The sequence below is a fragment of the Pongo pygmaeus genome, chromosome 3 (assembly GCF_028885625.2).
Source record: "Pongo pygmaeus isolate AG05252 chromosome 3, NHGRI_mPonPyg2-v2.0_pri, whole genome shotgun sequence".
Taxonomy (NCBI): Eukaryota; Metazoa; Chordata; class Mammalia; order Primates; family Hominidae; genus Pongo; species Pongo pygmaeus.
The window spans coordinates 45,749,490-45,776,713 of record NC_072376.2 but is presented as its reverse complement, the minus strand read 5'-3'; the positions used below and the strand labels follow the sequence as shown (position 1 = coordinate 45,776,713).

General features: G+C 32.1%; 1 protein-coding gene across 3 annotated transcripts in view; it reads left to right on the top strand.

Moving 5' to 3' along the window:
- The window catches only part of GABRA2 (gamma-aminobutyric acid type A receptor subunit alpha2), a 152,324-nt gene extending 127,292 nt beyond the window's left edge, over positions 1–25,032 (top strand). For all 3 annotated transcript variants that reach the window (XM_054486021.1, XM_063663620.1, XM_054486020.2), the window contains 2 exons: positions 9,233–9,435; positions 20,748–25,032. In XM_054486021.1, coding sequence (XP_054341996.1) covers positions 9,233–9,435; positions 20,748–21,044 — 500 coding nt within the window. In that variant the 3' untranslated portion in view covers positions 21,045–25,032. The remainder of the gene's footprint in view (positions 1–9,232; positions 9,436–20,747) is intronic.
- Positions 25,033–27,224: the final 2,192 nt, after the last annotated feature.

Below are 27,224 nucleotides of genomic sequence, written 5' to 3'. Positions count from 1 at the left end.
AATTGCTTTCGATTTTACCTATAAGTGAGAACATGCTGTTTTTGTCTTTCTGTGTTTGACTTATTTAACTCAGCATAATATTATCCAATTCTATTCATGTTGCCTCAAATGACAGAATTTCTTCTTTTTCTGAGGCCTAATACTTTTCCATTGTACATATATACCACATTTTCTTTCTTAATTCATCCTTTGGTAGATACTTAGGTTGATCCCATAAGTTGGCTATTATAAGTAGTGTTGTAATGAACATGGAAGTGCAGACATCTCTTCACTATAGTGATCTCAAGTCTTTGGGGTAAATTCCTAGAAGTGGGATTGCTGTATCATATGGTAATTTTGTTTTCTGTTTTTTGAAAAAACGTTAGACCTAAAACCATAAAAACCCTAGAAGAAAACCTAGGCATTACCATTCAGGACATAGGCATGGGCAAGGACTTCATGTCTAAAACACCAAAAGCAATGGCAACAAAAGCCAAAATTGACAAATGGGATCTAATTAAACTAAAGAGCTTCTGCACAGCAAAAGAAACTACCATCAGAGTGAACAGGCAACCTACAAAATGGGAGAAAATTTTTGCAACCTACTCATCTGACAAAGGGCTAATATCCAGAATCTACAATGAACTCAAACAAATTTACAAGAAAAAATCAAACAACCCCATCAACAAGTGGGCAAAGGATATGAACAGACACTTCTCAAAAGAAGACATTTATGCAGCCAAAAGACACATGAAAAAATGCTCATCATCACTGGCCATCAGAGAAATCAAAACCACAATGAGATACCATCTCACACCAGTTAGAATGGCAATCATTAAAAAGTCAGGAAATAACAGGTGCTGGAGAGGATGTGGAGAAATAGGAACACTTTTACACTGTTGGTGGGACTGTAAACTAGTTCAACCATTGTGGAAGTCAGTGTGGGGATTCCTCAGGGATCTAGAACTAGAAATACCATTTGAACCAGCCATCCCATTACTGGGTATATACCCAAAGGACTATAAATCATGCTGCGCTAAAGACACATGCACACGTATGTTTATTGCAGCACTATTCACAATAGCAAAGACTTGGAACCAACCCAAATGTCCAACAATGATAGACTGGATTAAGAAAATGTGGCATATATACACCATGGAATACTATGCAGCCATAAAAAATGATGAGTTCATGTCCTTTGTAGGGACATGGATGAAATTGGAAATCATCATTTTCAGTAAACTATCGCAAGGACAAAAAACCAAACACCGCCTGTTCTCACTCATAGACGGGAATTGAACCATGAGAACACATGGACACAGGAAGGGGAACATCACACTCTGGGGCCTGTTGTGGGGCGGGGGGAGGGTGGAGGGATAGCATTAGGAGATATACCTAATGCTAAATGATGAGTTAATGGGTGCAGCATACCAGCATGGCACATGTATACGTATGTAACTAACCTGCACATTGTGCACATGTACCCCAAAACTTAAAGTATAATAATAATTTAAAAAAAGAAAAAAAAAAGAAAAACTCCCATACTGTTTTCCATAAGAGTTATGCTAATTCGCATAATTCACATTCCAACCAAGAATGTGCAATTTACATCCTTGCCAACACATGTTCTCTTTTGTTCCTTTGATAACAGCCATTCTAAAATATATGAAGTGATATTCATTATGGTTTTAATTAATATCCTCCAATGTTTAATGATGTTGGCCAATTTTTTCATGTATCTCTCAACTATTAATGTCTTCCCTTGAGGAATATCTTTTGAAGTCCCTTGCCTGTTTCTCAATTCAATTACTTGTTTTATTTCTATAGAGGTGTTTGAGTTTTTTATATATTTTGTAAATTAAGCACCTTTCAGATGTGTGACTTGCAAATGTTTTCTACCAATCCACATATTTTTATCATTCTGTTAATTTTTTAAATATATGAAAACTTTTTATCTTGATGTAATCTCACTCATTTATCTTTGTTTTTGTTGCCTATGTTTTCGCAGTCAAACCTAAAAAATCATTACCCAAACTAATGTCATATACCTTTTTCTCTATCTTTTATTCTAGGATTTTGTTGTTGTTGTTGTTGTTTTCTGTCATATCAGCAAGATACATTTTTTAGAATGGCAATACAGGTTGACTATCCCTTATCCAAAATGCTTGGGACGAGAAGTCTTTTGGATATTTTTGGATTTTGGAACATTTGTAGAATACATATGGGTTCAGCATCCATAATCTGAAAAATCCGAAATCTACAATGTCATCTTGCCACTTGAAACATTTCAGATTTTGGAGAATATTAAATCTGAGACTTTTGGCTGAGGGATCATCATTCTGTTATAATAACAAAAGTAGGAAGAATAAAAATAGCTAATGATTACATATTCTGTCCTTTCATTAGATGACCCACTAAGCTATTAAAACAGTCTTCAGTAGCCCCTAACTAAAAATAATACAGACTTCATAGAATTAGTTAAGAAAAGCTAATAAACAAACAATAAGTACGTCAACAATAACAACAAACCCCAGAGAATGGTCAGAATCTGATTTCCAGATTTGCCACATTACAATATTCCTAATGTCCAATTTTCAAAAAAGAATATGAGACATCCAAAGTAAAGAGAAACTATAACCCATTTTCAGGAAAAAAATATCATTAGAAATTCTACCTGAGGAAGCCCAGACATTTTACTAACCACACAAAGACTTTAACTATGCTAACTATGATAAAAGAGCTAAAGGAGACCTTGTCGAAAGAACTAAAGGAAAATATAATAATGATGTTTCAAACACTTTGTCAATAAAATTATATAAATTATTTAAAAATTGAAACAATTAGAAATTCTGTAGTTCAAATTATCATAACTGAAATAAAAAATTCACTAGAGGGGCTTACCAGCAGATTCAAACAGTCCAAAAAGAAAAATCAGTTACCTCAATGATAAGCCAATTAAGATTGTTGAATATGAGGAACAGAAAGAAAAAAAAATGAGGAAAATTAATCAAAGTCTCTAAGACCTGTTGTACATCATCAAGCATATCAACACATGAATATATTGTAGTCACAGAACAAGAGTAGAAAGAGAAAGGTGAAAAAAGAATATTTGGACCATGCACGGTGGCTCACACCTGTAATCCCAGCACTTTGGGAGGCTGAGGAGGGTGGATCATCTGAGGTCAGGAGTTCAGGACCAGCCTGGATAACATGGTGAAACCCTGTCTCTACTAAAAATAAAAATAAATAAGCTGGACATGGTGGTGCATGCCTGTAATCCCAACTACTTGGGAGGCTGAGGCAGGAGAATTGCTTGAACCTGGGAGGCGAAGGTTGCAGTGAGCCGAGACCATGTCACTGCCCTCTAGCCTGGGTGACAGACTGAGACTCCGTCTCAAAAAAAAAAAAGAGAATATTTGAAGACATGATGGCTAAAACCTTTCAAACTTGATGAAAACCATCTATCAGCACATCCAAGAAGCTCAATGAACTAGAAATAAAGTAAACGCTAAGAAATCACAACTGGATATATCATAATAAAACTGTGGAATGCCAAAGGCCAATAGAGAATCTTGAAACAACCAAATGTTACAAGCAAAGTAACACCTCATATAAAAGGGATCCTCAATATGATTAGCACCTAAAAAATCATAAAAAGCCATGGAGACCAGAGGCCATGGGAAGATATTTGAAAAGAAAAATACTCAACAAAGAATTATTCCTCAAAACTAGAATAAAATATTAAAAAATAAATATAAAATTTATTTTATATTTATTTATATTTAAATTTAAAAATTTATTTTATATTTATTTTAAATATTAAAAATTAAGTATAAAAATGTGTTTACTATCTTATTAATATAAAATATTAAAAATGAATATAACTAGACAGAAAATCACCAAAATGTAGAAGACTTGAATAGAGAATACGCCAACTAGACCTAACGTACTCTGGTCATAAAACGCAGAATGCACATATTTCTCAACTGGGCATGGAGGATTCTCTAGGAAGATAATGCATTAGGCCATTAAACAAGTCTCAATAAATTCAAAGATTGAATTATTACAAAGTATGTTCTTACACTACAATAGAGTAGAATTAGAAATCAATAAAAAAGAAAATTTGGAAAATTTGCATATGTAAACATTAAACAAGACATTTCTAAATAACCATGAAATCAAAGAAGAGATCACAAGAGGTTTTAGAAAATAACATGAATGGAAACAAAAAATAACATATGTTATGGAAAATACAAAAGCTTGTTCTTAAAGAGAAATTTGTATCTCTAACCACTTATGTTAAAAAGAGAAAAAAATTCTCAAATCAATAACTTAACCATCTTCCTTGAAAAGTAGAAAAGCACAAACCAAACCCAAAGCAAGAGGAAGAAAAATAAGTGTTAGAGTAGAGATAAATTGTAGAAAGAACAGAAATAACAAATAGAAAAAATTACCACACAGCCATAAGTTGGTTCTTGAACAGATCAATAACATTGACTTACTTTTAGCTACAATGACCAAGAAAAAAAGAGAAAAAAATCAAATTACTAAAATCAGGAAAGAAGATGGGACATCACTTCTGACCACAGAGAAAAAAATATATATATAATATATATACGATATATCGTATATATATATACAATATATATACAATATATTATATATAGTATATATACTATATATATACAATATAGTATATATAATATATACACAATATAATATATACTATATTATATAGAGTATATATACTATATATACAATATATTATATAGAGTATATATACTATATATACAATATATTATATATAGTATATATACTATATATACAATATATAGTATATATACTATATATACAATATATTATATATAGTATATATACAATATATAATATATAGTATATATACTATATATACAATATATTATATATTGTATATATACTATATATACAATATATTATATATTGTATATATACTATATATACAATATATTATATATTGTATATATACTATATATACAATATATTATATATTGTATATATACTATATATACAATATATTATATATTATATATATAATTATACTATATATAATATATATTATATAATATTATATATAATATATATAAATATATATAATATATATTTATTATATAATATATATAATATATAATATATATAATATTTATATATATTATATATAATATAATATATATAATTATATAAATATATATAATATATGATATATAATATAATATGTTTATATAATATATTTATATAATATAATATAATTATATAAGACAATATAATATATTATATATAATATATAATATATATATAATATATAATATATAATATATTATATATATTTTTTATATATATATATATACACATACACACACACACAGATACATATATAAAGTGGCAAGGCGCAGTGGCTCAAGCCTGTAATCACAGCACTTTTGGAGGCTGAGGTGGGTGGATCACTCACTTGAAGCCAGGAGTTTGAGACCAGCCAGGCCAATATGACAAAACCCTGTCTCCACTAAAAATACGAAAACTAGTTGGGCATGGTAGCGTGCTCCTGTAATCCCAGCTACTCAGAGTGCTGAGGCACAAGAATCATTTGAACCCAGGAGGTGCGGGTTGCAGTGAGCTAAGATCAAACTACTGCATTTCAGCCTGGGTGAAATGTCAAGCAAGACTGACTCTCTCAATCTCTCTCTTGCTCTCTCTCTCTCTCTCTCTCTCTAGATATATATATAAATAAATATATATATATATATAAAGTAATTCTGGGAACAATTGTATGCCAAAAATTTAGATAATCTAGATTAACTATAACAATTCCTAGAAACTTCACATGACCAAAATTGACTCAAGATTCTGAATAAACCTATAACAAATAAAACTATGAGTTTAGTAAACAAAATCTTCCAATTAAGAAAATATCAAGGTCAAATGGCTTCTCTGGTGAGTTCTACCAAACATACAAAGAATTAACAACAATCTTTCTCAAAATCTTCCAGGAAATACATGAGAAGGAAATATTTCCTGACTCATTTTATAAGGCCGTATTACCAAGATACCGATATCAAACTAGAGAAAGAAATCACAATAAAAAACCTGCAGATCCATATTCCTTATAAATATAGATGCAGATGCCCTCAATAAAATACTAGCAAACTAAAATCAGCCACATTTTAAAAGGATTACATAGCATGACAAAGTGGGATTTGTCCCAGAAATGCAAGGTTGGGTCAGCATACAAAAATCAAATCAATATAATACAACATATTTATGGAAAGTGAAAAAAATGCAAACAGTCATACCTATAGGTGAAGGATTAAAGTTTCTCCCTAACATCAGAAATAAGACACAGATGTCTGCCCTCACCAATTCTATTCAACGTTATACTACAGGTTCTAGCTAGGGCAATTAGGTAAGAAAAACAAATAAAAATATACAGATTGGAAAGGAAGAAGTAAAATTCTCTCTATTTGCATGATCTTATTTATAGAAGACCCTTAACAAACCACATCATAACTGTTACAGCTGTTAAACAAATTCAGCAAAGGTCCAGGGTACAAAATCAACATAGGAAAAATCAGTTGTGTTTTTGTACATAAGCAATGAACAGTCTGAACAGAAAGTTAAGAAAACCATTCCATTTACATTAGCATCCGAATACAATATCTATAAATACATTTAATGAAGGAGATGAAAGACTTATACACTGAGAACTATAGAATGTTGCTGTATGAAATTAAAGAAGCCCTAAATAAATGGAAATGTTTATTATAGAGAAACAGAGAGAGAGAGAGAGAGAGAGAGATTGATCTAATGGAAATATATCCTGTGTTCAAAGATTGAAAGACTTAATATCATTAAAATGGCATTACTACCAAATATCATGTGCAGATTCAGTGAAATACCTATTAAAATTCCAATGACCTTTTTTGCAGAAATGAACAAAATGACCATAACAAAACCATAACAACATACAGAAATGTAAGGCAACCTGAATAGCCAAAACAATCTTGAAGAAAACTAAGACTGATGAATAAGAATAAGAAGGGACACAAGCTTGATTTCTAAAGTTAATTTAAAGTTATAGTCATCAAAACAGTGTAAAACTTGACTAAGGATAGATATGTATATCAAGGGTATAAAATTTGGAGTACAGAGATATCCCATGTATCTATGGTCAATTGATTCTCAACGAAGTGTCCAAGATAATTTAATGGGGAAACAAGTCTTTTTTCACACATGGTGCTGGGACAATGGGCTATCTAGTTGCAAAAGAATGAATGTGGACATCTACCTTACACCACACACAAAAATGAACTCAAAATGGACCAAAGACTCACTGGTAAGACCTAAAACTCTAAAACTGATAAGAAAAATAGGCCTAATTCTTCATGACCTTGGATTAGACAACAGTTTCTTAGGTATGACACAAATTTGTAATGCCTCATATCTTCCTCAATACCAGGAGAGTATCAATTTTTTAAAGTTTTACTAACATTTTGATGATAATACTGCTTTTAAAAAGAAACTTTTTTTGTATTACCTTTACAGTTGCTGCTGATTTGTTATTTTCATTTCCTACATTGTGTGTATATACACATATATGTACATACATGTATATGTGTATATGTACGTGTGTATTTGTCTTCTATTGTTTTGTACAAAAGTCTCAAAGGAAAGCAACATATCAATCTAAAACCTTTCACAATTTAGCACATGCAAGCATACTATGTTTCTGTAAATGTAGTTTTTAATAACTCAGCAACAGGTGAAATAAAGTTCCTTTTTTCTTTCATTCTTACTATTACAAACATATGGTATTTCCAGATGCATTTACTCATGCTTTACTAGAATTATTGCTATTTAGAATTACTGTTTTGTAAATGAATGAAAATACTGCTTTATCCTAAAGGAAAATAAAACACAAAGAACCTTCAAATATGAATGAACATTTCTTTAACATTTTCACATTTTCTTTTAATTTAATGTACCTCCAGTGCACATAATTAAACTTATATTGGATCCCTGAAAAAACAGGTTATTGTAGTAGCCATTTTGAGGACTTATAATGCAATTTACCTCCTGAATTATTGCCTTCTTTTGTCTTAACAATTATGACTTCCCTTACCACTGTCAGAAAAGCTGTATGTTAAAAGGAAAGGAAATATATTATTTTAAAACCAAGAAAATTACAAAATAATTAATTATATTTTATGAGGTTTTGTTTTTAGTGGTTTGCTTTATATTTTATGGATTCTAAGTTATGTTTTAAAAGAAAATTGTGTCCTCATAATGCTGAGCAATCCAGAATTATTAATTTCATACTGAAATAGTCATGCTTGAAGTATTCTTCTTTCTTTCTTCCTTAGTTTCTTTCTCTCTTTCTTCCTTTCTTCCTTCCTTCCTTTCTTTCTTTCTCTCTCTCTCTCTTATTTTCTTTCTTTCTTCCTTTTTCTTTCTTTCTTTCTTTCTACGGACTTTTGCTCTGTCGCCCAGGCTGGAGTGCAGCATCGTGATCTCGGTTCACTGCAACCTCTGCCTCCCGGGTTTAAGCAACTCTCTGCCTCAGCCTCCCAAGTAGATGGGATTACAGGCACCCGCCACCATGCTGGGCTAATTTTTGTATTTTTAATAGAGAAGGGGTTTCACCGTCTTGGCCAGGCTGGTCTTGAACTTCTGACCTTGTGCTCCACCCACCTCAGGCTCCCAAAGTGCTGGGATTACAGGCATGAGCCACCGTGCCCAGCCTCTTGAAGTATTTTTAAATCACAGTTTCTTCATGATTACTTCTGTGGGTTATTGGTCCATTGCTTAAGATGATTCAAATAAATGTTGAACAAACTAATGTGAGGATTTTATAAGATTTCAAAAATATATATTAATTGGCAATGGGCCCATTTAAAGCGCCTGCTTTTCCTTGTAGGTAATTCTACTTCAGTATCCCCAGTATTTTTAACTTCAATAGTACTTAAGAAGAGGAAAAGTGATTTTTATACAGAACAAAAATGGAAACCGAAAGTATTTTGAGAGTCATTACATCATGAAATATCATAACCATTTAAGATAATTAACTTTACACTGTATTCTAGTATTTATTCATTTATTTATTATTTTTTAGTGGATAAGAGTAGTAAAAGCTTTGGGGGATGGAGGGAGAAAGAAAAGCTACTTCCCATGCTGTCCTGCTAGTACTTATTGATGTTTTCGGTTCCTATCTTTTCTTTTGCAGGAGTAACAACTGTCCTAACAATGACAACTCTAAGCATCAGTGCTCGGAATTCTCTCCCAAAAGTGGCTTATGCAACTGCTATGGACTGGTTTATTGCCGTTTGTTATGCATTTGTCTTCTCTGCCCTAATTGAATTTGCAACTGTTAATTACTTCACCAAAAGAGGATGGGCTTGGGATGGGAAGAGTGTAGTAAATGACAAGGTAAGTGAGAGCTTCCGTGTTATCATTATTAAGAAAATACCCTAATGAATTCAGCTTGTAACAGATATGTTTCTAAAAACTGACATTAAAGACATCCATATATGTATGAATTTGAATCATATCAATTTCTTTTAAAGTGTTCTTGCCTGAAATCCTTTAGAAGTGCTTGTACTACTAATACTTCCATTAAAACCACTCCATAGCATCTGTTGAGCTGTATGTGTCAGGCACTGTGCTGAGTGTTTTACATATGCTCTCTCACATAATCTTTATAGCATCCTTATGACTAGACTGCCTTCTTATTCTCATTTTTACTCATGAAGAATCTGAAACAGTAAAATTATTTACTTGCCCAAGCTTACACAACTTGTTAGTAAGTATACTTGAACTCCAATCTACCTGTCTGACTGTTAAGTTCATGGTCTTAACACCACATTGCATTATTATAAAGAGATTGGAAAAAGAAAATGGGCATTAATTTTACTTATTATAGAATTCCAGGCTCTATCAATGAATTGAATCCTCTTCACCTGTTCCAGTCTCTGCTGATTGATTGTAAAAGCCCAGATAGCATTTTTTGAAAATCTTTCCCACGTTGTATGGAATAAATATGTCGGTGCTGGAATGCTTAGGAATTTTAAATTGTTCATATGGTCTAAAAGGGAAAAGTTATTTGTTTTTAAGATTAACTTCTTTTGAGATATTGCTGTCCATATTTAGGTTTCAAGTACTGAATCTAATGTGAGATTTGTGCATTGATATAACAGCTGTTTCCTTTCATACTCTGTAGATTATGTATCTGCCTAAGAGGAGGCTTTGAATGTATCATAATCATCTATATTCTTAATAATGGTAAAAAGTTGTATTCAGAGGATATCTTTAACATTGTATCAACCCAAATGCTTCTTTTATTAAATTTGGATTAACATACTTGCAGATTTGATTTCTTTTTAAGTTATTTAAATATATTTTTTCATTTCTATGACCATGTTACAGTTTAAATATACAAGCAGTAAATGTTATAGTTTAAAAGTCTTGGTCTTTTTCCTTAATTTTGTAAGCCATGGAAATTTTAATAAGACTGATGATTTATTTCATTTTATAAGTTGTGTTTTCCCTGCTAGCAGAGCCAACAAATAAATATTAAAAGGAATCTGGTCAATTTTGTATGCTTAACTTCTGGGCTGTTTCAGCATTTCCATTACATTTTAATATTGATTCATGTTTTCATTGCCCATATGGTGTACTGCTTTTTCATGGTATCTATGCAATTATTTTTTAAGGTATATTGGTTACACATGCACCTTTATACTAATTTTTTAGAGATAAAATATTAGACCTTTGTAAATATGTCACAAAAGATAAATGTTTTGTGCCATGAATTCCCATATATAAATTTATTGATATATTATTTTAATATTAGAGAATGCCAAATTGACATTCTGAAATGATATGCCTTCTCAACTCTTTACCTTGGAAAACAGAAGTACCTCTAAATGTGAAAAACAAATAATTGATAATGCTCTATAGAAGCAATATTTTACTCCTCATGTATAGTGGATTTAAGTTTATCTATATGCGAAATTACACATAGCCAGGATAAATCTATGTCAAAACCACTGAGGTTCCAACCTAATTTTCAGGAAAAGAATGAACATTGTTTATGTTATTTTAGTTCTTGTGGTTTACTTCAGGAAAACAATATACCAGACATTGCTTGTTTTCATTTCCTTTTCCATAGCTAGAGCGTCCAGCACAGTGCCTGGTCCTTAGCAGGCATTTCATAAATATTTATTGTATAAAAGAATGAATGAGTTTGTGATCTTAAATCTGACAATGTAATACCAGTGGGAGGACTTCTTTGCCTTCATGGAAAGTTTTGTAAAAAAAACATAATGAGTTTATCAGTGGGTATTCTATCCGATTTCATGATTCAGATGAGTTTTGAGAGATGTTTCATAATCCTGCCTTCAGACTAAGAATTAAAATGTCCTTAAAACTAAAAGGATATCCAGAAGAGTGCCCTAAAGTAGCCTATCTGCCTAAAAGATATTTCAGTGTAATATACTTTTCTCTTAATATTCCTTAGACTTAATTTTTAAGCAGAAAATTATAATTTTCTTTAAATACAGAGTTTCTGTCCACAGGCTGTTTTTAGTGTCCTTTCTGACTAACCAGGCTTATGGAAGTCCTTTTGTTTTGACATTAGTAAACATGAGCAAATGCGGTTATCTGTCAATCCAACGAGCAAATGAAAAGTTCTTTGAAAATTCATAAAATGCCAATTATCAATTTGCCCCATAAGAATAATGATTCAGCTCCATATTGATATTGAATATTTTAAGAAAAAGACATATGTCTTTAACCTGTTTACATGTGGATTGCATACTCGACATATTACATGCAGAATGTTCACTGTTCCTTAAATTTAGTTTTTGCAAATAAATAAATAAACACTCTCAGTTATACTCAAGCTATGTCTGAGCCCTATATTAAAAGGCAAAGCTACCTTGCTCTGTGAGCTTGGGCAAGACTTTACACTACTTTTAGCCTCAGTTGTGAAATTATACAAGAAAACCTTATCATTAGAAAAATACAGTGCTGGATCAGATTATCAAACTCTGAATTGTTATGCCTTTCCAAATACAAAGGTGTCTATTTATGCAACCCCAGGCTCTTATGGAACCCTTTTTCATATCCAATGTTTTTCCTTTTCTCCTTTTGCTCAATACAAATTCTTTCACCCCAGCTCTTCATTGGATCTCTTTCCTTCTTGCTTTCTCAAACCTGTTCCATTAGTTATTGTTTTCTTATTTTATGTCTTCAAAGCCATCTTATTATTTTCAACTGCCTCCTTTCTTTCAGCTTATGAAGATGCTTAATATGCTTAATTTACCAAGAAGAAAACTTTCCAATCCTATGCCATTTTCTTCCCACATCCTCAGTTTCTCCCCTCTTTTCTATATTCAAACTCTTTAAAGCATTGCTTGCAATGTTATCTTATGACTTTCAACTTAATTCTCGACCAACTATAATCTAATTTCCTTTTAATTTACTATCTTGTAGCTGAAGAGCACTGATAACCTCCATACTTTAAGATCTGAAAATAATTTTCCTATTTTTATCAAGGAATCCCCATTAAATTTTTTTACTGTTATGCTCCAAAATCGTTCTTCAGGCCCAGCACAGCAACTTTTTCTCTTCTTTTCTTTCTTAAATCAAACTTCAGAGTATTAGCTTTCTTCCCTCACATCCTGGCAGCTGCCACTATTCATTTTCTGTTTTTGATTCTCTGCCAGAGTTCAGAGTGGACCCAGCTTCCCTGGCATCTGTTCTTGTTTATCCCTAAAGACAGTCAATTCTGCTTTCTTTAATGCTGTTTTTGTTTTCAGTATTCACTGTGTGATTCTCACTTTAAGGGTTTTACTGACAATGCTTGCATGAATATCTGCAACACTAAGCATACTGTGCCCCCATTTGCCATCCTCAGCACAAATATCAATTCCTCAGGAAATTTCTGAGCCCTCCCCTGCCCTTGTAAATGATTAGGCCTCCATTATAAGTGTGTACAGTACTCTGTTTTTTTGCATTAGAGCCTTTCTTGTAGTTTGTAATTGCATGTTTCTGTCTCAACTCTTTCACTGATTATGACAATGACCATTTTTGTTTAACACGTCACTTCTTTCTGGCATTTTGTACAGGCTCTTACATGTATTAAGTGCTCAGTAAATATGGTAAGAGTTAAAGAGGTATTACCCAATCAAAATGTAAAATCCATGCCTTCATTTCACTATTCAAGGTCATTATTGATAACTATACACCGTACCTTTTAACTTACAAGATAATATATTTAACCTATTCCTGGAACATTTCTACCTGAATATAACATCTCAACCTCAGTCTCAATCTGAATATAGCAATATCTGTTTTAGAAAGGATAAAAGAAAATTGATTTTATATCTTTCCACTGCCCATACCTAGTTATTCATCAGTAATTGATACTTCAGTTAATGCCACAACCTAATCTTATAAGCCAACAACTTGGAAGTGTCGCTTAACGTCTAGTCAGTCATTAAATCATGTCCATTATTCTCCTTGCATATCTTAGATCATATTTTCACCATCTCTCATACTTTTTATAGTTTTTTTTGCTCCTTTCTATTTTTAATTGTGTCTTCTTATCTATCTCTACATTACTGTCAGAGTTATTCTAAATCATAAATCAGATCATTTAACTAACTCTTCAATTCTTTAATCAATTATTAAAGGCAGTTATTCAAGGAGCTAAGCTAATATGGTCCAAGTATATAGTTTTCTCTTATGTTTGTTTCTATGATGAATAATAAGGAAGATTTTTTATTATGTTTTTACTTCCATGTGTCTGGGAATATTTCTATTTTAGAAATGAGAATTGGTCAATAAAGTTACTTGGTCAGAATCACACATCTAATAGGTAATGAATCCAGGATTGGGGATAGATCTAAGTTTCATAATCGTATTCTTTCTCTAAGCATTACTAGCCACAATCATTTCCCCAAACATCCATGCCTCTGCACAGCTCCATAACATTAGACCTGCTGACCCCTCTTGCAATAATACTTCTTCTGCTGCTGCTAACTGACAAACTCCTGTTATTTGTTAAGATCTATCTGATTTGACATAATATGAAAACTTTTCAGATTAATGTATTTAACTCCTCTCATTCCCCAAATTGCGTTTCGACACCACTTGGTACAAATTATTTTTACAACATCTCATTACATCATAGTTATATTGTAAGTAAGTCTGTTTCTTACACTAGTTTACAAGATCTGATTGGGCAATATTTTGCCTTATTCATCATCGTATCTGCTGTTACTTAGCACAGTATTTAGTACATATCTTATTGAGTTGATAAAAAATGTATTTACTTTAATTCCTTGAGATTGCTTTCAATTCTAGATCTGAGCCAGTGAGTCCAAACTGGCTAAGGAAATTATAGAAAACACTAGATAATAAATTACTCAAAATGTAGACATAGGAACAAAATATGCAAACAGTTATGGAATGTGCTATTGTTTTATGAGTCATTTTATTTAATTCATAGTAAACATCACATTTTCAAGTGTATTTATTTATTTATTTGCATTTATAACATCCTGCCTTGTTCCAAAGTATTTCAGGCAGTTCATCAAAAGAATGCATGCATTCAAATTTTAATTAAATAAAATAGAAATAAAATTAGAAAATCAAGATGAAAGAAAACAGACTCAAATACATTCATCTTTGGGCCAGCACATTAGCTGCAGTCCATAGCAATAGCAGTTAAGCTTAAAATTCTGTTTCTTGGTGAGCAAAGTAACACCTTGGGTGGGGGGAAGAGTTATTTTTCTTTGGATAGATAAGTTTTCTCAGAGAAAAACTTTTCTTTACACTGAAATTGCCTTCTGAAAAAATAAAATATCATTTTTTTTTAATTAGGGGAAGCTGGGTACTGTAGCAAGTGATGTCAAATTTTTCCCAATAAACGCAATAATGGATTTCATATTGATGTTTCTTGTAGTCCCCTTCAATAAAAGCTGAAGGCATTACATTAACATACAACTCAGTGAAAGCAATTCTTCAAGGAGCTAAGCTAATATGGTCCAAGTATATAGCTTTCTCATGGCCCAGTTTATTCCAAGAAAAGACTTTAGAGTACTTAGAGAAGTGGATGGACTGTTTAACCTTCAAACAATCTTCTGTAAGTATTACTTTTCTCAGTCAGGATGATTAGTAGACAGTTAACAATAGCATTATCTGACCAATGAGCATGTTGTTATTTTACAAGTAATGGGCTTTCTAGTAGCCACAATAACTGTAAAAAGGCAACATGGTATGGTAGAAAAAGCATAGATTTGCACTTTGGAGACCTGATTTTTTTCTCCAGAGCCTATTATATTTAGTGTTTGAATGAGATCCCCATTTCTTCATTGTAAGGAACTGTCCCTAAGATTCTTTCTGACTCCAAACCATGTAATTGTTATTTTCATTCAAATGGCAGGTCACTTTATTCATAGGTGTTTGTATGTTAGCTAGAACATCGGCTGAAGTTACTAGCAAATTATTTTCTCTACCACTCATAGGAAGTCAAGATTGTTTTGACACCATGGTGTAAGACATTTTAATTTCTGTAATCCAGGTTTTTCCAGACTTGATATTTTAAATATATATCCAAAGGCTTCAATAAAGTAATACACTCAAAGTATACTTAAGCCTACTAAACGTTATTTTAAAATGGAAAATCAATTCTTGTGAGTTATATTTCTTTTTTATTCCACTTCATTGACAACTGAACATTCAACAAACTGTATAACAGCATAGTTTACTCTACCCCCACCCAGATAATATATAAAAAATGTATTTTTTTTTTTTTTATAAATCAAATCTTCACCTTCTGATATGGGTCTAAATCACAAGTAAAACAGCGTTCACAAGCTTTGATTTTTTTTTTAATTTATCCTGTTTTATTATTTCCCAGTCTTACACATCTGTAGATGGTGAAATTCAAGACATTCAGGAGACTTACATAATAGAATTCTAGAATAAGCTATTGAATTCTGTATCAATTGATCTGATAAAGTATTTATTATAGTCTATATAACATTATCTTAAGTTATACTTTATATGTTAGATATACATTTTTATTATAGTAAGCATTTTAGTTACATGCCACTCATTTATCATTAAGCAAATGTTTCTGAGCCTGCTCTGGGCCAGGAACTATGCTAGGAGCTTTGCAATACACAGTCTGTGCCTTCAAAGAGCTTACAATGAAGTGAAAGGAAAACAAAAGTGAAAAAGATACATACATGTTTTGTTATAGAGGCAAGCCCCAGGGTCCTGCAGAAAAGCATGAAATGGCAACTAAGTACAGGCAGTAGAAAGTGTTGTCTCGGTCGATGTGACTCAGAGCTGAATCAGTGTTAGCCTGGTTATGGTAAGGAGGTAACCAGGGGACAATGTGGAGTTAATTATCAGTTCTGACTGAATTGTGTTACCAGTCACAGGTTAGGGGGTACAAGTGAGTGTATGGATTTCGGCAGGAAGTGAGAGTGGATGGAAGCTGAGTGCACTTCTGGACTTTTTTTTTTGTTTTAATTACCTGTGGGACGTGTAGGTAGAGAAGTCTAGTGAAACTTAGTGGTTAAGAATTCTGGAGAGATATTGTATCAGTCATTCACGCATAGCTTTCAAAAGCCGTGAGAATTACTTACAATTACTAGAAAATAGTGTCAGTTTGCCTGCATGATCCCCAGTCTCCTTCCCACTGATCCCGTTCTCAACTTGTAACATTACCTTTTTTTAAAATTGACTTCTGGAACACAGTGTATATTTTTGGCTATACCTGGCCTTATTCTCAAAAATGATATGAAGTGGCCTATCTAGGTGCCTTAAAGTAGAAATACAGCATGAGATGAGGCAATAGGAAATTAGGCAGTCAGAACTATCTGAACTTTTCTAGTTCTCAAAAGAAACAAAAATTGTATAGGAACATGAGCATTAAAAAATTCATTAATGGAAATGAGTACTGTTTTTAATCAGTAACACAAAAGGTTTCATTGGACTATTTTTCTTCAGGTTCTGAATGTAAGTTAAAAGTTACATTAAATAAAGTGAAATCAGTCATGTGGCCCAAGGATTCAGCCTGCTGATGGTCTGGCTTGATCCAAAGCCTGCATGATATTCGAAGAGGTCTCTATAGTATGATTTCTCCCAACATAGTTATTTTTAATAGCAGTCAATAGTGAATAGGGCCATGTAATACCTCCTGGATATCATTTAGCTAAGGTGTGGATATTCTTTCGTACTATCACTATCAAATCTGTGTCTTACAAAGAATATTAATAATATATATTATGTAGACTTAACCTATAGATTCTGCTTTAGAAGATCTTAGATTGTAAGTCAGCTATGAATTCAACGTATTTTTCTCTCCATAAACATGGTTTTAATTTTAAACAAAGAGAAACAGTCTGCTTTACTATAGAATTGTAGTTATTACTTTTAAATGGACTGAGGGGAGTTATTTTCCCCTTTAAAATAAGACTTTGTAAAATTCTGAGCCAGAAAAGCTTTGCTGTGCTGAGACTAGGAATTGAAAAGATGCAGCACCATAAGAATGCTCTGCCCTTCATTCAGTGAATTGGTAAGAAATTGCAGGTGCCAGCAACTGGGTTCGTAACTAAAAATGGTACTTATAACTGTTGTATTTTGCTCACTTGGTCCCGAAAACGGTAGTTTCCAAGTTACAAGAGAGCACTTTGAAGCCAAAACCATTACTTTTTTAAGTTCTGAGCCCTACTCTGAAGTTTATGCTGCTTTAGAGATTGAAGCCATACTTTAAACAATGAAGAAAATAAGGTGAATTTTGTTATTTATAGCTTCAATGAAAATTACAAACATAACTTGGAACGAGTCTTAACACTGCTTATTAAAGCGTCCACAGTGTTAGCATAAAACAAAAAACGCCAACATACAAATATGCAGGGTTGATACTTGGCTGGTATGTGCTGCTTGTTTTTTACAGCCAACGTCAGTTCTGATTGGTCAGAGTATCTGTTCAGATTGGTTAGTTCCTCTGCTCTAGAGTTTTTCAGAGATTTTGTACCTGTATTTCCTGTGCATATATGTGCAACTGAGGGGTATTCAAGTGGGGGGCAAGAAAATATTGGTTAAAATTAGTATAGGGTTTCTAGCTGGAGACTCCCGTTGCAAAAAAAGACATTTACATTTTATGTTTCTTTGTCTACGTGCCTAAATCCTACACCATAGTTCCTCATCCAACATAAATGTCCTACTTCCATCAAACTTTCCTTGAGTTTTTCAACAAAATATTTGTCTTCTTCTATCTAACACATAATAAATTATATTGCCTTTACATCTTGTACACCAGTAATCACTGTCTGGCTTGTAATAGTTATGATTTGCACTCCACTAGGAGAATATATGTTTCTCAATGTGGTTAGAATAATATATTTGTCCATTTGTTTATTACAACAGTTTGATATACCTTTAGTATCATTATCTTCCTTTTGTCAAGTTAGAAGCTGAAGAAAAATATTAAGGAACTTTCTCAAGGCCCAGATTCTTTATATGTGCAATCTGATATCATTTTAAATGACGTTTCAATTTGGTTCAAATAATAATATATACACTATATGTTATATACATTATAAGTTGAAAAGCCCTTTTTGAAGATTGACCTAGAGATATAAACCTCAACAAGAATATTTTAGGAAAAACATATTCCATGTCTCAAACAGCTTCCTCAGACCGAAAATCCTATGACATGGTGTTTAAAAGCAGAGGTTTAGAAGTCAGATACATCTAAGTTTGAGCCCTTTTTCAGCCATTTAATAGGCACAGACCCGGTCAAGTCACAAAACTTTTTTAGCCTTCATTTTTGGACTTATATCATGGGGTTAATATGGGAACTTCCTATCCCGTAGTGAGGTTTGTCAGAGATGTCTCCTTGGCTAACAATCAACCTGACACATTCTAGTGCTCAAAAAGCATTCGCTATAATTTCCTTATCAGTTTTTCACTTGGACATTATCCTCTATTTGTAACATGGGAACTATATGCATCATTACTGAAGAAGAGATGTTTTGTAGCTTTTACAAAGTTACAAATGGTGATCTCTCATCCTTCCTTCTTTCATAAATAAGCCAGATCTGGAAGAATGTCAGCAGGGGAAAAAGGAGAGGAAGAAACTCAGGCCAGTGAAAAATGGGTAATCCATGACTGTTTTTAGAATTTCCTGGGCTTTCAGAGCTCCTTTTTTAACTTATTTGAACACTTCGAGAGCTCTTAATTAAAATAACTAAGAGTCAAAATAGGATTGTAGACCAATTTTTCCTCTATATCTGTTGCTTTACACCCTGCTCACTATTTTGGATAATTCACTGCTGTCTCAATTTACTTTGTATTCAAGTAACTAACAATATATTTATATTAGTAAAGAAATAGATAAGTACTATTTATATTTTCATTTTATTAAATGAATTATATATTATTTCACTGATGTATTATGCGGCCAACTTGTGGAAGGCTTCATGCTAAGTGCTAAGATTACACAGGTGAACAAGACAGAAGCAGCACCAGCCTTCATTGAATGAGAAAGCAAGATGTCAGTCGAATAATCACGTGACTAAGAAATAACACATTTTGAAAAATGTCATAATGGAAACAAATTAGAGTGTTATGAATGAGCATATATGGGAGCAAAGAGATGTTTAGTTAGAGTGACCTTAAGAAAGTCCTTTCTTAGGAAATGGCATTTAAACCAAGACCAAAATAAGAGAAGGAATTGGTGTTCATGTGAAAAATGGGGTGGGGAGATGCTATTCCAGGTTTTCAAAACCGAGGTGTTCTGGGCTGGGGAAATATCATGGCTAAAAGCATGGCACCAAAGCAAGAAAGTATTTTGAAAACTGAGGTTATTTCAGGGGAGCCAGTAAATAATGAGCAAAAGAAAGAAGCCATTGTAAAAAAAAACGTTGTTTTCATTCTAAGTTCCATGAAATATTATTTAAGGGATGTAAGCATAGAAGTTAAATGATCAAATTTTTGTCTTAAAAAAAGATCCCTGTGGCCATAATGTGTCTAATGGTTGGACAAAGTCAAGCCAAGCTAGACGGACACAAAGTCCAGGCAGGAGATAATAGTGACTCAGACAAGAGTTTGTGATAATGGAACTAGAGATTATAAAGTGAAACGGGATGAGCTAAGCAAAAATCCAAGACTTTGTATTTTATTCTCCTTCTGTGTTTCTAGTATTTGTTGCACTGCCATCTTCATAAGGTTACAATTTCCCATCATCTGAGTAAAGCATTGCTATTTGACTTTGATGTGAGGTGGGAGGGAATCCTGTTACTAAGCTAGAAATGTGGGATCATTCATTGCAGATTTTCATTCCTCTTGTTAAAATATTTCTACATTTCAGTTATTCATTCAGTCATTCATTTGACAAATACTTGACTGACTCATGAGAAAAGAAAAGTTATATTGTTTTTTAAAGTTGCATTTTTCTATTGGTTATTTTCCATGTCAACCCACAACCAATAAGATTACCCAGGAAAGTGGTACCACTAATTTTACTGGGGGTTTTCTCACCGTAATGGATTTGGAATTTAATAAACACCTTTATTTATTTTCCTAATTTATGTTTTTTTTTCTAATGCATGATGATTTGTATTAGGATACTTTCCTTCAGAATTTGAAGTGGACTTTAGAAAATGTTAAGTAGCAGACTCAACCCACACTGTGTTAATTTTTGTATTTTTCAATAGAAAAAAGAAAAGGCTTCCGTTATGATACAGAACAACGCTTATGCAGTGGCTGTTGCCAATTATGCCCCGAATCTTTCAAAAGATCCAGTTCTCTCCACCATCTCCAAGAGTGCAACCACGCCAGAACCCAACAAGAAGCCAGAAAACAAGCCAGCTGAAGCCAAGAAAACTTTTAACAGTGTTAGCAAAATTGACAGAATGTCCAGAATAGTTTTTCCCGTTTTGTTTGGTACATTTAATTTAGTTTACTGGGCTACATATTTAAACAGAGAACCTGTATTAGGGGTCAGTCCTTGAATTGAGACCCATGTTATCTTTGGGATGTATAGCAACATTAAATTTGGTTTGTTTTGCTATGTACAGTCTGACTAATAACTGCTAATTTGTGACCCAACATGTACAGTATGTATATAGTGACATAGCTTACCAGTAGACCTTTAATGGAGACATGCATTTGCTAACTCATGGAACTGCAGACAGAAAGCACTCCATGCCAAAACAGCCATTGCCTTTTTAAAAGATTTACCCTAGGACCTGATTTAAAGTGAATTTCAGATGACCTGATTAATTTCCTATTCTTCTAATAGAGATGAAAGTGGGGATCTTGTACAACCCTTTGTGGACCCTTTTGGTTTAGCTCTTAAGTAGGGGTATTTTCTACTGTTGCTTAATTATGATGGAAGATAACATTGTCATTCCTAGATGAATCCTTTGAAGTAACAAACATTGTATCTGACAGCAGCTCCGTTCATGAGTGCTCAGAGTCCCTGCTAATGTAATTGGAAGCTTGGCACACATAAGAAAAACTAGAGATTTGAAATCAGCTATGAATTACTCTATATAGTATCTATAGCCATGTACATATTACAGCATGACAAGCTCGAATAATTATGAGTCAGCCCGACAGGATGTTAATTATGCTTATGATTTAATAACTATTGGAATGTCGTGGTCATTACATTTTTAGCTTCGGAGTTTATTTGAAAGTAATAATTGAAATCCTACAATTTATTTTAATCATTGGAAACTACCTTAATTAAAAAAAAAAAAAGAAAACAAATGTGTCTTAACCTTTCCAGGTAGGTGTTGTATTGAAATGGATCAGCTAAATTTTACTGGTGCTGGAGACTGGAAAAAGCATCCAGTTTGGTTGCTGTGGAGCAACATGCATGTTGGATTAGAAAATTGTGCCAAAAACTCCCACCGATGAGAATTCATAGGTGCTCCACACTACGACAAGCACTTATATGATTCTCCTCTTTCCTGTTTACTGCAAATTCTGCCTTAAGGCTTCTTTTCAAGACTCAGAAGCCACTAATTATAAAGGAAAGGGCAGTTAATTGGCACATTTTTCTCTTGTGAAAGCAGTTCTTTCAGATAAGAATTAATGTAAATCTGCTTTTGTAAATTGCAACTTTAAATTTCGCTGACTCAAATTTACAACAGCTTTGTATACCAGAAGAGGTTTTGGTAAGGGTTGAACATTTTTACACTGCAACTTTAAAACATCACCAACAGATTGTGGATTATTTCACGTGCACAAACATAAACACACACACACACACACACACACACATACACAGCTAAATTAGAAACCACAATTTTAAATTTTATATAATTACTAGCTATTAATGGGTAAAATTCATTTTTCTTTTAATATTTTAAAATATTATTTATGCCCCTGAAATATGCTAATAAAAGTTAAAAATTGTGTATTATGCCTAGATTCAAAGTTTTTGGCAAACCTCAAATAATTTTGATTGACATGTACATTAGCAGTTATTAGTTGACTTTTACTAAAACATGCACCTTTACGATGGTGTTTTTGTAGAAACATAAGTAGTCAAATAGTAACATTTATTGCAGTTTTGTACAGTATTTGAGTATAGTGCATAAATAGGTATGTTCATAAAATCAATAAAAGGAGTATCTATGGAAATAAGCAAAATATCAGCAAAAATTGCTATTCCTTTGCCTCATTTAATTTTTTAAATTTTCTTTGTTTCCATGTGATTCTATTATATGCTTTGCATGATTGTATAAAACCAAGGTCACAAATGCAACTTATTAACGGAATTTGCCAAGAAGACAGCCTTGACATTAAAAATTCCCTCACAAGAGGTAATCCATAATCCTTAATAAAATAAAATTGTTACGAGCCAATAAATGTATTTCTTTAATTCCCTTCCAGTAACACTTTCTTTGTCACCTAGTTTTAAAATGTGCACTTTATTCATACATTGAAATAGAAGATATCCTATTTTCTTATACATTTAAATATAGCATAGCTCTTCTGTATAGTTTAGGAATGTGTGCAATTGTATAAGGAAGTACATAATGCCAGAAGGCAAGCAATGAAATTGCTCTATATGGTATGCATTATTAGATGCTTTAAGAATATTTTTCTTGTAAAGCCCACATTGCCCCCTTAATGTCTGACTATAAGTTATAAATTTATAAATATGTGTATATGTAAAAACCATTGTAAATAACAGTTTCTGTATGACCACAGAAAAGGCTCATCTATACTTTGGGCAAAGAGCTGCTACTATATTGATGGCACCAGTATTATTAGCATTTATGGCAGATTGACCAGAAAACTTATCACTGTTATTCTTATTTTAAATTTCATGTGGTAAAATTGTATTTGAGTGCAATGACATTCTGGCAGTTCAGATTTTTCAGTGATGGGGATCAGAATTATTTGTTATTTCTTTAAACTTTGGTGTACTTTTTACGTATTTCTTCTTCTTTTAATGTTTAAATAAATCAAAAGGAGCTTCTGCTCTTGTGGGGAGACTAGGATGCTCCATGGAAATTGCTTTTAAATTATAGAACAAGATTCTTAACAATTATTCTCCTTTCCATGAACCAATTTAAAACACATTTAAAAGGATATTAATTTATCACAATAAGGCCAATTTTTCAGAAAATACATTTTATATATACTAACACTGATCTCTTTGGCCCATAAGATTATACCTATTTTATGCGGTTGTATAATGACATAAAGAGTTATGGTATGTACAAAATGTATATAAATACATGTACATATATAGAGATATACTCTCATTATTTTATAGCTACTACTATGATTTAACTAATATTTATTCAAAAATATTTTTTATCTCCTCTGCCATGCCCTGTAATTGATGTTAATATCACTCATGTCACACCCACTGAACTTAGTTGAAATTTTAAGTGCATCTCATTCTTATAATGACTTGAAATTAAAGATTATATAAAACATGTAAATTAATTTAGTATTGGGAGTTCTTTAATGAGCTATGATGCCACTAGTGTGCTAAGATGGGTGGCTGTTTTTCTCTTTTCTCCTGTTCATGTTCCCATGTGTTTGATTATAAAATGGAAGAAATATAACCATTTAATATATATTTTTTTAATTTTAGTGATTTTATTAACTGCCAATCTTAATGTTTAGAAATCTTTTCAGGGATCTCTCTATTTTGAATTTATCTCAGGTTTGGATAAGTGATCCCCTTGAGCCATGTTTCTAAATTTTTTTTCTTAAATAGTTCATAGTTTATTTTTAAAAACAACGCAGAATCTATTATTTTACTCTCATTATTTGGTAAGTATAATTTGCATTTATGTGGCTCTTTTTGAATTCCTGGTTGAGGGACACAAACCCTCCTTGATATAATCATGGATTCTAGAAGAGCACCAAAGCTTTACAGGTACTTTTCTTTGGTATGGCCGGTCATCATTCCAATGAAAGAAGAAAGGAAGTAGTTCAAGTCACCTTCTGCATTATCATGGTTCTTTGGCATCCTTTAATAATTTGTTTTACCCTGTCTGATAAAAATAGAAGCATAAAAGTTTAACTTAAAAAATAGTAATTTGTTTAATGTATTCTATGCCTGATGCCCTCAGACACATGTCTGTGAAACACAGACATATTTAATTACTTACTTGGAAATATGAGGTTATGTTAATAGATTTACTAAACAGATTATTCTTGTTATTAGTCTCCTGGCACACCGACATTCATCTGCATGTTTTTGAAGCAATGACCAAATTTTTTATCATATGAAAACATTCAGAATTTTAAGGGGATCAGTACCTGACCCATTGCTACCCTATAGTGCCACTCATTTTCCTTTTAATTGAGGTCCCATAGGCACCTCATGCTTCCCTTTTATTAATTTAAAGTATGCAGAAGTGTAAAATTTTAACTGGGGAGGGGTGCAGTTATTTTTGACATCTGCATGCTTGAGAAACATGGACACTACACCAACAGCATTTGTAACAGTGTGGAGAAAATGGGTCGTATTTTTATCTACTGAATTCATGCTTTAAAAATTAAAGTAAATATTTAACATAATTATTTAATATCCATAATATTTTGCTGTTAAAATTTATATTAAAGATATTAATATTTTCCATCAGTATTTAAGAGCTCAGAATTACTGAAAAGAAGAAACCACAGGAAACATGAGACTGTTGTTAATTAAACCAAGTGAAGCATTTTTCCCTTTTTAACTTCTGAGAAAGTAGATAAATCATACATATGTAGACACACAAATATTTTAAGAGTCGTTATTCCATCATAGTAAGCATCATAACTAAAATACTAAAGTAGAGAAAGTTCATGTGAAAGTCATTTGGGAAGGTAATAAATTATTCAATACCTACTTATAAATATTATGTAGCATAATTTTGGTTTTTGCTAAAATTCTTAATTATCAACATATGTAGACCACTGTGTCTTCCCTCTTGTTAAGTTGAAATATTCTATTTTTGTTTGTTTATATATGAAGAAATACTTATACATATTTCTTTAATGTTTAATACATAACATTACCTAATGTTGCCAATAGGAAAGAACAATTTACAGGTTTATGTTTCAGCTTACAGTAATGTTCCCAAAGATCTTTTAATAAGGTCTTAGCTGTGTGTGTCAGTGATGTGTGTATGTTTGTGAGTGTGTACGTATCTAAACAATTTGTTTTATTAATGAATCCTATCACAAATTCAGCTCTTATTAAACTAGCAATTAACTTGCACAATAGAATACATTTTTCAGTAAATCCATAACAAACTTATTAATTAGAATTAGGTTTGAGTTATGCATATGGTTAAAAATATCTTTTCTATGTTGGTGTAAACATTTTCGAACGTATTTCTAGTTTTTTTTTGAAAAAAGATTAAATTCAAAATGATCTTGCAATTCTGCTTCATGAGATAGAATAGAAACATCTTGAATGCCAACTTTCTCAATGGAGGCTTGTGTAAGCTCTTTTAAAAGTTAAATATCTGGTTATTTACAAATACAAAGTTATGTATATTCATTACTGGTTGTTTCATACCTTACTTTTTGAATTGGAATGGTTCAGAGTATAATTCTTACAGAGAGCCCATCACATACTAGTCAACGTTCTAAGTTTTTTATGCATATTAGTTCATTCAGTCCTCACAGAAGCCATCATCACTGTGTGATTCTTGAAGCTCTGGAAATCTAGGATTTCTATATAGTACACCAACATATCAGTTTACATATATTATAGGAAAAGTAAATGAAACAAACAAACAAACAAAAAACAAAACCAAAAAACCCAAAAACCTGTATTTTTTCTTTGCTTTAATTCAAATTTATATTCATGCCTTTTGGGGAATATTCATTCAATAAGGGAGCCATTACATGGTTTTCTACACAACAAAACAAACAAGTAAAAAGCAAACACTAAACAATAAAACTGTACTGTACAGTAAGCAGTGCCCGTTTTTGTGATGCTAGCTATTTACTAACTTTGGTACAATTTAGTTTCTGGGAATATATTGCAGTTTTCTTTTTTGGTTCACGAGTAATGATCATGTATTAAAAATGATTAATGTTGATTAAGCAAAAGTAAGCACTTCCTTCATTTCTTTATTTTTTCTAATTTTGCCAGTTTTATTAGTGGTTGGAGAGATGTGTTTTCATTTGCCATATTGTTGATTTCATAACATTTAATCCCATTGGGCTTCAAGGATTATGTATGGATTTCATCAAACATTTTTTTGTAAGTTACTGTTTATAGAATGGGGCCTGAATTGATCCCAAGGGATGCCACTGGAGGGATTGCAATTGCTGAATTAGCTTACTAGGTTTGAAAATATCAGTTTTCCATGCTTCTTTTTAGAATACTTTACCATAACATGATACCAAAAGGCAAACTATACTGCATTGGCTATATAAACTATATTATTGGCTATACATGAATATTTCCAATAAAGTTTATTCGTAAAAACAACTGATGCTAAGAAAGCAAGAGTTAGTTGCAGAATTACTTTAGAAATAGTACTGATAGATTTGTTCACAATTTATTTTTAACATATTCGACATAGTCGTTGAAGCAATTGATTGTGCTTTGAACTGATCATAATGTGTAAAAAGGTGTAATGTATAATTAGAAAGACATAAGTAAAACTCAATTATTGAGCCACAATTTTCATGAATTAAACTTTACCATCCAC